Source organism: Erinaceus europaeus, chromosome 4 (assembly GCF_950295315.1).
Source record: "Erinaceus europaeus chromosome 4, mEriEur2.1, whole genome shotgun sequence".
In the NCBI taxonomy this organism is placed as follows: Eukaryota; Metazoa; Chordata; class Mammalia; order Eulipotyphla; family Erinaceidae; genus Erinaceus; species Erinaceus europaeus.
The window spans coordinates 100,252,205-100,263,687 of NC_080165.1; the positions used below are offsets into that span (position 1 = coordinate 100,252,205).

The following is an 11,483-nucleotide window of genomic DNA, read 5'->3' on the forward strand; positions in this document are numbered from 1 at the left end:
CCGCCCTCTGCCCCACTCCTGACTAACGCCAATGAAGGCACTTCTGTGGCAATCGATAGCCGCGGCAGCAAATCCCACTCTCCCAGGGTGGAGCTGGAGAGCAGCAGGCGGGCCCGGAGTGTGGGCTGCTTGGACACCGGGACCGCTCTCAGTCCCTTCGTGTGCTTTCCGCGGGCGTGTAAAAACTGACGACTGTTTAAGCCGACGCAACCCAAAGGGCCATTTACTTGGGGACTCGCAGCCGAGGACTGGCAGAGCAGGCTGGCGGTCTCGGTATTTAAGCCGGGGCTGTGAGACGGGGCGGGCTCTAGTGATTGACAAGCCCCTCCACCAATGAGAGGACTACCTTCTCCCTCGCCCCAGAAAAAAATAACTGCATCTTCAGCTAGGAGTGCGAGAGTTTTGAAGCGGAAGGTTGGCACCCTTAGAGTTTCACGAGAGAAAAACCCTCGGCCTGACACACAAGAAAAGCCCTTTTAGCAGTCAGGCGTCGGCCCTGGGTCAGCCGAGCCGCGACACGGCTCCCCGCAGCACCCATGATAGACGTCCTCGCTGCCCAATGGCTAACTCCTCTGTGGCGGGTCTTCGCAGAGAACCAATGGGGGCCCGCGCCGGCCCAGCCAGTAGGCTGGGGGCAGGGGCGTAGCGGGAAGTTTGAAAGTCCGCTCGGGGAGTTGAGACGCGAGCTTCGGGCGCTCGGGCAGGTCCCGGTCGGGTAGGTTTGCTCAGTGGGCAGTGTGGAGGGGCGCTGGGAGTCTGGCCGGCGGCTGCATCGGTCCCTATCCCTGCAGAGGCCAGCGCTCGACAGGCACCTGGGCTGGGAGCCGGGTGGCGTTGGGCCGAGACCTGAGTCTCTCCCTGCAGGTGGCCCCTCCTCGCCCCGTGCCGGGCCTGGCGCCCCGCTCCTCCCGGTGCAGATGGGCTCGGCCAAGAGCGTCCCGGCCACCCCGGCGCGGGCGGCGCCGCACAACAAGCACCTGGCCCGGGTGGCGGACCCGCGCTCCCCCAGCGCCGGCATCCTGCGCACCCCCATCCAGGTATTGGGGTGCAGGGAGGGGGAGGGGCAGGCCTTCTGCCCAAATGCCCACACTCGCGAGCGATGCCGAGGTTGCGGGAGGCCGAATGGATGACCAGACGGGGCCAACCTTGTTCTAACCTCTGGCTCTGACAGGTGGAGAGCTCCCCGCAGCCACAGCGACCTGCAGGGGAGCCGCTGGAGGGCCCTGCCCAGGCCCCGGACTCTGACCCCCGCTCCCCTACCCTTGGCATCGCCCGGACGCCTATGAAGATCAGCGGAGGTAGGCTGTCTGGGGCGGGAAACTGTGATAAGACTGTTGGGCGAGGCTGGGGGGGGATAGCTCAGTTTTTTTTAGAACTCCAGCTAGTCAGCCCAAAGCCCCAGCCGCAGGTGCAGTTCCTGACAATATTTTACGTCAGAGCTGAGCAGTGCTCCCCCCTTCTCTCATAATAAATAAATACATTAAACAAGAAAGACTTGCAGCCCAGTAGATGGCACAGTGGTAGAGCTTCGGACTTATAAGCATGAGGTCCCAAGTTCAATCCCTGCAGCTATGTGCCGGAGTGATGCTCTGGTCCTCCCCTACCCTTCTCTACCCTCCCCTCCCCTCTCTCTTTTTTAAAAGTTTACTTTATTTTTTACATATGAGAGGGACAGAAAGTTTCAGATGAGATGGGGGTGGGGCAGAGTATTACCCTGGTACTGTGGTGCTTGGGATTGAATGGGAAAGCTCAGATGTGTAAATCCAAAGCTTTACCTATTGAGACATTTCCCCAGCCACCAAACAAAGTCTTGTTAAAAACAAAAACAAGGGAGTCCAGCGGTAGCGAAGTGGGCGCAAAGCACAAGGACTGGCATAAGGATCTGGGTTTGAGCCCCCAGCTTCCTACCTGCAGGGGAGTAGCTTCACGAGTGGTGAGGCAAGTCTGCAGGTTATCTATCTTTCTCTCCTCTGTCTTTCTCTCCTCTCTCCATTTCTCTCTGTCCTATCCAAAGACATCAATAATAACAATAAAGCAACAAGGGCAACAAAAGGGAATAATAATTTAAAAAAATCTGGCAAGGGTAGATAGCATAATGGTTATGCAAAGAGACTCTCATGCCTAATGCTCCAAAGTTCCAGGTTCAATCCCCCCTGCACCACAATAAGCCAGAGCTGTGCAGTGCTCTGGTGTTTTTCTCTGTGTCTTTCTCTCTCTGCATCTCTCTCAAAAAAAAAAGAAAAAGAAAAACCTGGGGCCAGGTGGTGGTGCATCTGGTTAAGCACACACATTATAGTGCGCAAGGACCATTACAGTGCAGGTTCAAGCTCCTGGCCCCCGCCTGCAGGGGGAAGGCTTTGCAAGTGGTGAAGTAGGGCTGCAGGTGTCTCTCTGTCGCTTTCCTTTTCTATCTCCTGCTTCCCTCTTGATTTCTGACCTACCCTGCCCAATAAATAAAGATAATTAAAAAAAAAAATCTCTAAAAAAAAAAAACCTGCAAGCTTTTTTTCCTTAAATATTTATTTTCCCTCAAGCATTATTGCTAGGGTTCAGTGCCCGCACCACAAATCCACTGCTCCTGGAGGCTTCCCTCCCCCTTTTGTTGTCCTTGTTTTATTGTTAAAGCTATTATTATTGTTGTTGATGTCATTGTTGGATAGGATAGAGAGAAATGGAGAGAGGAGGGGAAGACAGAGAGGGGGAGAGAAAGACAGACACCTGCAGACCTGCTTCACTGCTTGTGAAGTGACCCCCTACAGGTGGGGAGCCAGGGGCTAGAACTGGGATCCTTAGGCCAATCCTTGTGCTTCCTGCCACGTGCGCTTAACCTACTGCGCTACCACCTGACCCCCGATTTATTTATTTATATATTTTAATTTTTAAAAAATATTTATTCCTTTTTGTTGCCCTTGTTGTAGTTATTGTTGTTGTCATTGGTGTCGTTGTTGTTGGATAGGACAGAGAGAAATGGAGAGAGGAGGGAAAGACGGAGAGAGAAAGATAGACACCTGCAGACCTGCTTCACCGCTTGTGAAGCAACTCCCCTGCAGGTGGGGAGCCGGGGGCTCAAACTGAGATCCTTATGCCGGTCCTTGTACTTTGCTCCTCCACCTGCTGCACTGCCACCTGACTCCTCAATTTATTTAATTTTTACCAGAACACTGTTCATCCCTAGCTTATAGCAGTGTGGGGGATTGAATCCGAGATTTTAGAGCCTCAAGCATAAGAGTCTCTTTGCATAACCATTATGCTGTCTATTCCTGCCCTGGAATTCATTTGTTAATGAGAGAAAAAGACCTTGCAGCCTTGGAGGTGGTGCAGTGGATAAAGCACTGGACTCTCAAGCATGGGGTCCTGAGTTTGACCCCCAACATCATATGTGCCAGAATGATGCTCTGGTTCTCTCCTCTCCTCTCTCTCATGTTAATAAATGAACCCTTTTTTTTTTCCTCCAGGGTTATTGCTGGGGCTTGGTGCCTGCACCACGAATCCACTGCTCCTGGAAGGCATTTTTCCCCATTTTTTGTTGCCCTTGTTGTTGTTGTTACTGTTGTTGTTGCCGTTGATGTTGTTAGATAGGACAGAGAGAAATCAAGAGAGATGGGGAGACGGGGAGAGAAAGATAGACACCTGTAGGTCTGCTTCGCTGCTTATAAAGTGACCCCTCCTGCAGGTGGGGAGCCAGGGACTCGAACCAGGACCCTTATGTCAGTCTTTACGCTTTGCACCATGTGTGCTTAACCCGCTGCGCTACCACCTGACCCCCATAAATGAACCATTTTAAGACTCTTGGGCTGTGTCTATAAAATCATCTTTCCAATGTCCCTTCTTAAAAGGGGAGTCCAGGGAGTCGGGCGGTAGTGCAGTGGGTTAAGCGCATGTGGCACAAAGCACAAGGACTAGCAGAAGGATCCCACTTTGAGCCCCTGGTTCCCCACCTGCAGGGGAATCGCTTCACAAGCGGTGAAGCAGGTCTGCAGGTATCTTTCTCTCCCCCCTCTCTGTCTTCCCCTCCTTTCTCCATTTCTCTCTGCCCTATCCAACAACAGTAACATCAATAACAACAATAACTACAACAATGAAACAAGGGCAACAAAAGGGAATAAATAAGTATTAAAAAAAGGGGGGGAGTCCATCCTCCTGCTCTGAATCCATGTCATTCTCCTCTGAATATTTTGCTCTCTTCTCCCCCAACCCTGGAGTGAATCCTAACACCCCTGTGGATCTGCTTGCAGAATTGTTTACATCAGAGGGTCACTGTCACACTTCATTTCTCCCCCTCTAGATGCCCCCAATCCACTGGTGAAACAGCTGGACGAAGAATTTGGGTCAGAAGCCTCCAACACAAATATTCTCCCAGAGCCTGTTCTGCCCTTGGAGGCACTGTCCTCCTCTGAATTGGACTTGCCTCTGGACACCCAGTGTCTCCTGCAGGATCAGGTACCTTCGCAGAGCCAGACTCAGCTCCCCTTTAAGCAGGCACCTTCCACAGAGGAAACGGCATTGCCCTCAGAGACCCCTGTGACCAGCCAGGGCTCAGGCAGGCTTCTGAGAGACTCCCAGACTCCCAGAGCTTCAGGTACAGGATCTGAGGGAAAGAAATCAGGGGACTGTCTGTCGTAGTGCCCATGGATGGATGTCACCCTCAATCTGGGCCCTTTTGCTTTCACACCTCACCCACCTTAGGTGCTAAGTGCAATAGACGGAAACCAAAAGGCAAGGTTCTAGGGCGATCTCCCCTCACCGTCTTGCAAGATGACAACTCCCCTGGCGCCCTGACTTCACGACAGGTACAAGGAAAGAGGGGGAAAGCATTCTCTAAGAAACCCAGTGTGGAGGGTGGGCATTTCCACCCAGCTCTTCCTTCTAAACAGCCTCTCTACTGCATCTTGCAGGGTAAGCGGCTTTCTCCTCTGAGTGAAAACATTCGGGATCTGAAGGATGGGACCATTCTGGGAACGGGGGGACTGTTGAAAGCTGGGGGACGAGCCTGGGAACAAGGCCAGGACCAAGACAAAGAAAACCACCACTTCCCCCTGGTTGAGAACTAGTCCCATGTGGCTCCAGCCCTGGCTGGCTTCACCAGGAGTCTTATGGCTTTTCATCCTCTTTCTTGGAAGACTGGAGAGACTTCTGATCACCTGCTAAACTGCCAAGTGTGAGAATTTCATTGAGTTTTTTTGTGTGTTTTGTGTGTTTCTTATGTATTAAAGGAAGGAATTTTAAGGGATGCTTTTAAGTCTGGTTCCTAACCCTTGCACTGGGTCTCTCTTACATGGCAGCCTCAGTCCCAATAAAAACCACCAGGCCCCTTTAGGTCCCTTCCTTAAATCCTGGTGCTGTGTAGGGCTCTGTCCTTATTCTTTTTCTCTTGTTCTCCCTCGGGGTTTGCTTCTAGGACTTTTGCTGTCATTCGCTCATTTTCTGCCATCTTCTAGGTCTCTCTAGCTCACTCTGATATCACTCTGATATCACTCTGTTATCTATCCCGCTGTCCTGTGGGCACTGCAGAGTCTGTCTGTGTAGGGACTATGGGTGTAGAGTCTATGCTTCACGTGTTTGAAGTCAGACTCAATCCTCAGTGCTGAAAAACAAAAGTCCAAGTCAGTTTGGGGCCAGCAAAATGGCTCGCTTGGATAGTGTACTGCTTTGCCATGTGCATGACCCAGATGGGAACCTAGCCCTCACCTCACTGGAGGATGCTTCAGTGCTGTGGTCTCTCTCATTCTGTCTCTGACTCAGTATCTGAAAATACCATCTTGGAACAGTGAAGCCCCAGCAGCAACAACCACAAAGTCAGCCCTTCCCCTAACCCATCTCAGGCCTTCCCTGTGAGGCTTGGGCTTTTGCTTCTACGCTCCTTTCTGTCCATGCTCTAATAGCCAGCTTTACCATTACACCTGCAGTGCTTGATTCAGTTACTGGGACCCGAGTCTATCGGAAACAGAGCACGTCTCAGACATACCGGGGTACTACGCTTTATTGCAGGGGTTTTCGGAAAGAAGGATAGAAAGTGGGAAAAATGACTAAGGACCCTAGCGGTGCCTAGGCCATAGTGCCAGGACGGAGCCCCCTGTGCCACATGGATCTGGACAAAGGTCATGCCTCTCAGGGAGGAGCTGTAGGGCTTAGAGCCCCTGACTCAAGTCTATGGAGCTAAAGAGAGGGAAGCTATCAAGACCACAGGTAGGGGTAACCGTGGGAGGAGATGGGGCAGTCCTGCCCATGTCCCTGATTTTGCCTCCCTGTGGCAACAACCCATAGTCCCCATCGCCCTCAATGGAGAAAGCTTGGTGGGGCTAGCAGCTGAGATCTAAAAGAGAAAGCCTTAAAGGGGGAGCAAAAAAAAGAAAAAAAAAATTGGGCAAGGAAGGAGGCAGCTGAATGTCTTCACGGCCTTTTACTTCTCCTCTAGCCTCCTTAGTTCCAGATTTTGAGGAAGCTATCCCAGGAACCAGTGGCCACAGCCATCCCATCAGCTGTGACGCCCAGGCAGCTGACCCTGTTGTCGTGGCCAGAGAGGATACCTGAGGACAAGGGAAGAAAGTCAGCCTGAGTGGTCAGGAGGCCCAGGTTCTGTAGGTGGAGACTGAGAGGATTACCCTTAAGGGGTGGATGGGGAGGATGTTTTCTGAGGCCAATCTTCACAAGAACCTGGGACTGGGGAGGTACTGGAAGCCAGGCAAGGTGACCCTCTAGTATCCTGTTCCTTTGTTTACAGATGAAGAGCCTAAGGCCCAGAATGACTTTTTTTTTTTAAATACTTATTTATTTTCCCTTTTGTTGCCCTTGTTGTTTTTTATTGTTGTAGTTATTATTGCTGTTGTTGTTGTCATCGTTGTTATATAGGACAGAGAGAAATGGAGAGAGGAGGGGAAGACAGAGTGGGGAGACAAAGACAGACACCTGCATCACCGCTTGTGAAGCAACTCCCCTGTAGGTAGGGAAATGGGGGCTTGAACCGGGATCCTTTCGCTGGTCTTTGGGCTTTGCACCATGTGTGCTTAACTCACTGCGCTACCGCCAGACTCCCAAAAAGAGTGACTTAACAAGACTGCTCAGAGAGTCAGCAGCAGAATTCAGACTTGAAGACCCTTTCCTTTTTTTTTTAATAATGATTAATTTTTTAAATAATTATTTATTCCCTTTTGTTACCCTGGTTGTTTTATTGTTGTAATTATTATTGTTGTTGTTGTTGTCATTGTTGGAGAGGAGGGGAAGACAGAGAGGAGAAAAAGATAAGACACCTGCAGACCTGCTTCACCAATTGTGAAGTGACTCCCCTGCAGGTGGGGAGCCAGGGGCTTGAACTGGGATCCTTATGCCAGTCCTTGTGCTTTGTACCACCTGCACTTAACCCGCTGCGCTACTGCCCAACTCCCCCCCTTTCCTTTTTCTCTTGCATTTTTGCATCTGGCCTTTGCCAGGGGAGGAAAAAAAAAAACACACAGTTTCTACCTTGGACCAGGCTGAGACAACACAGGGCTGGAGCCAGAGCCCTCAGATCACCTGGACTCATAGCATCACCCAGTCCTGGGATTGTCCTTTCCCATGAATTCATGACCAACTGGACTCCCAGGGTCAAGAGCACTGGCAGTGGGAAGGATGGCTGAGAGCATTTTTTTCTTTTCTTCTTTTTACGAGAATACTGCTCAGCTCTGGCTTATGGTGGTGCTGGAGACTGACCCTGGGACCTCAGAGCCTCAGGCAGGAAAGCCTTTTAGTATAACCGCCATGGTATAACCACTGTGCTATCTCCTCTGCCCTCAAGCACCCTTTGATAGGAGCTGCTCCTAGACTGGGACCCCAGGAAACCTAGATTCCAGGGTAGATCTCAGAATTCTTCTACCACTCAAAACAGCAGGAAGAGGACCCCACACCCCCCAGCAAGGAGCGCTGTTGGGATGGCCTGGCCCTTACCCACACGCTCACACTTCATGGAGTCCCACACATTGCAGTTGAAGTCATCGTAGCCTGCGAAGAGCAGACGTCCACTAAGGGAGAAGGCCACAGAAGTGATGCCACATATGATGCTCTCATGGGAGTAGACTGTCAGCTCCTGGTCGGCCCGCAGGTCAAACAGGCGGCAGGAAGCATCATCTGAGCCTGTGCAGATGGCCTCTCCATTGGGGAAGAACTGAGGATTGACAAGGGGGCAGGCTCAGACCCTGGCCTCTGCTTGCCCTCGCCCTGCCTACTGCCAGCCACTCATCTTGGCCTCTCTGCTCTTCCCCTTCCCAGCCTCTTTGTTCTCTACTGACATTTGTCACAAGCCAGCTGCATGCTGGGGACATCTCCCACACCTTCCACATGTGTGCTTCTCAGTGTCCCGGACAGCCATGGGGCAGGTGGGAAGTTTGTGGTGGTCTCAAGACTCCTGTAACTACCCCAATGGGCAGTTCCAAGAGAGACCAGGGCCACGCACATACTCACAAGCTGACTCTCATCAGAAGCTGTCAAACACCCCACCCCCAAATAAAAAACAAAAAACAAGCCAATTCCCATGGGGGATAATCTAAAAAAAAAAATTGGTTTGTACTCTTCAGAAAAGTCAGGGGCTGGGTGGTGGTGCACTGGTTGAGCACGCACAGTGTGCAAGGACCTGGGTTCAAGCCCCTAGTCCCCACCTGCAAGGGGAAAGCTTCTTGAGTGGTGAAGCCATGCTGCAGGTGTCTCTCCGCCTATGTCTATCTCACTATCTCCCCCTCCCCCCTTGATTTCTGGCTGTCTCTAGCCAATAAATAAAGATTATACAAAAATTTAAAAACAGAAAAATCAATGTCAAGAAAGACAAAGTAGCAAGAGGATTCAGATTAGACGATACCAAGGGCTGGGGAGACAGCATAATGGTTCTGCAAAAAGACTTCCATGTCTAAGGCTCTAAGATCCCAGCTTCAAGCCTCAGCACTATCAACCAGAGCTGAGCGGTGCTCTGGTCTATCTAATCGACCTATCTTTTCTCTGTATCTCTCTCATTAATTTAAAAAAAATATATTAAAGGAGGGGCCAGGCGGTGGTACACTTGGTTAAGCACACACACTATAGTGTGCAAGGACCTGGGTTTAGCCCCTGGTCCCTGCCTGCAGGGGGAAAGCTTCACAAACAGTCAAGTAGAGCTGCAGGTGTCTCTATCTCCCCCTCCCCTCTCAATTTCTCTGCTTCTATCCAATAATAAAATGTTAAAATATATTTAAAAAACAACAAAGAAACAGTGCTCATTGCTGGACTGGATGCCAGGTAGGAAAAAAGCATTAGTAGGATGGGCAGTAGAGATAACCAAGGAAATTTGAACAGTCAGTTTAAGCATCATAATATGAAGTGGGGAAATTAGCATTAATGGTTATGCAAACAAACTCATGCCTGAGCCTCTGAGGCCCCAGGTTTAATTCCCGACACCACTGTAAACCAGAACTGAACAGTGCTCTCATAAAAATTAAAAAATAAAATAATTTTAAAAAATTATAACATGAAGTCTGGGAGCTGGCACAGGAGATACAGTGTTAGACTCTCAGGCATGAGGTCCTAAGTTCCATCCCTGGCAGCACATGTACCAGGGTGATGTTTTGGTTCTCTCTTTCTTTTCATTGCCTCTCTCTCTCTCTTTCTCTTTCTTTCATACGTAGACACTATGAATTATAGCATCATTTTGCCACTGTTGCTGGGGATTCACTGCTCTGAGCTGACTTTTTCAGATAGATATAGAGGATGCTGGGAAAAGCTCACAGCACAGAAACTTCCTCCAGTGTGGTGAAGGCTGGGCTTAAACCTGGGCTTCACACACTTATTCCCATGAGCTAGCTTGCTGGCAATGACCTCGTTTTTAAGGAGCCCACACTAAGGTATTTCTTTCTTTTTAAATATTTGTTTATTTTCCCTTTTGTTGCCCTTGTTGTTTTTATTGGTGTTGTAGTTATTGTTAGTGTTATTAATGTCGTTGTTGTTAGATAGGACAGAGAGAAATGGAGAGAGGAGAGGAAGACAGAGGGGAAGAGAAAGATAGACACCTGCAGACCTGCTTCACCTCCTGTGGAGCGACTCCCCTGAAGGTGGGGAGCTGGGGGCTTGAACCGGGGTCTTTACACCGGTCCTTGCACTTTGTGCCACGTGCGCTTAACCTGCTGTGCTACCGCCTGACTCCTTACACTAAGGTATTTCTACAACTTAACTTCTCTCTCTCTCTCTCTCTTTCTGTCACCAGAGCACTGCTCTGCTCTGGTTTACAGTGGTGCAGGGGATTGAACCTGGGACCTTGGAGCCCCAGGCATGAGAGTCTCTTTGCATAACCATTATGCTGTCTATACCCTTGCCCATGCAACTTACTTTCAAAAGACCCAGGAAGGTGAAACCAGGAGAGAGCTCACCTGGTAGAACTTCACCATGCCCATAACCCTGGTTTGAACCCCAGCACCATGTGGGAGCACCAGGAAGGTCCACAGAAGGTGGATTGGTACCTCTCCTTCTCCATCTGACTCTAGCTAGCTAGCTGAAATAAAAAGAATAAAATATTTGGGGCTGGGCAGTGGTGTACTCCATTAAGTGCACATTACCATGTGTAAGGACCCAGGTTTGAGCACTCCAGTCCCCACCTGCAGGGGGGACACTTCATGAGCAGTGAGGCAGGTTTGCAGATATCTTTCTTTCTCCCTATATCCCCTACCCCTCTCAATTTATCTCTATTCTATCCAATTAAAAAAAAAAAGGATAAAAATGGCCATCCAGAGCAGTGGATTCATAGTGCTGCTGGCACTGAGCCCCAGCAATAACCTTGGTGGCAGGAGAAAGTAAATATAAATAAATAATATAAATAAATATGATGGGCAACCTGGAAGGTAGTGCAGTGGATAAAGCATGAGGTCCCAAGTTCCATCTCTGGCATCACATTTGTCAGTGTGATGCTCTGATTCTCTCTCTCTCTCTCTCTTTAACGAGAGTACTGTTCAGCTCTGGCTTATGGTGGTGCGCGGGACTGAACCTGAGACTTTGGAGCCTCAGGTATGAGAGTCTCTTTGTATAACCATTATGCTATCTACCCTCTGCCCTCTCTCTAAATAAGTTAATTAATTAATTAATTAAATACATCTTTCAGTGTTGGGCTCTCAAGTTTGAGGTCCTAAGTTTGATCCTTCACAGTGCATGTGTCAGAGTGATGTCTGGTTCTCTTTCTGATATCAATAAAATCTTTAAAGTAACAGTGGATTTGGGCCCCCAAACCAAAAAAAGTAAAAGGAAAAAATAAATGACAAAAGTTATCTATGTCTACAACTAGATACGCGTATCTGTCTGGTCTCTGCCATTCCACCAATTCACTGATGTCTACGGACAGAAGATTGGTTACAAAGCAAACAGGGTCAAAGGTTAGCAGGGATACAGGTGGTAAGATATGGCAGCCCTCTGGCCTACCGTGGAACTTTTCTAGGATAAAAGATTAAATTGGGGGCGTGTTGGATAGTATGCCAGCTCCCCCTGGCTTCTGCTTAACCATA

General features: G+C 49.7%; 2 protein-coding genes across 4 annotated transcripts in view; one reads left to right on the forward strand and one right to left on the reverse strand.

Moving 5' to 3' along the window:
* The first annotated feature begins 43 nt into the window (after positions 1-43).
* Positions 44-5,230, forward strand: CDCA3 (cell division cycle associated 3). 2 transcript variants are annotated; one of them, XM_060190148.1, is made up of 6 exons: positions 44-715; positions 865-1,037; positions 1,172-1,298; positions 4,286-4,579; positions 4,687-4,790; positions 4,896-5,230. In XM_060190148.1, the coding sequence occupies exons 2-6, from the start codon at positions 918-920 to the stop codon at positions 5,049-5,051; spliced, it is 801 nt and encodes a 266-aa protein (XP_060046131.1). In that variant the 5' UTR covers positions 44-715; positions 865-917; the 3' UTR covers positions 5,052-5,230. The 2 variants fall into 2 exon arrangements, with proteins under 2 accessions (XP_060046131.1, XP_007537106.2); XM_007537044.2 differs by lacking the exon at positions 44-715 and having other exon boundaries at positions 722-1,037.
* A 743-nt stretch (positions 5,231-5,973) lies between these two features.
* GNB3 (G protein subunit beta 3) overlaps positions 5,974-11,483 on the reverse strand; it is a 10,356-nt gene continuing 4,846 nt past the window's right edge. For both annotated transcript variants that reach the window (XM_007537043.2, XM_060190147.1), the window contains 2 exons: positions 7,921-8,137; positions 5,974-6,527 (listed from right to left, as the gene is read on the reverse strand). In XM_007537043.2, the coding sequence (XP_007537105.1) occupies positions 6,421-6,527; positions 7,921-8,137 (324 nt within the window). In that variant the 3' untranslated portion in view covers positions 5,974-6,420. The remainder of the gene's footprint in view (positions 6,528-7,920; positions 8,138-11,483) is intronic.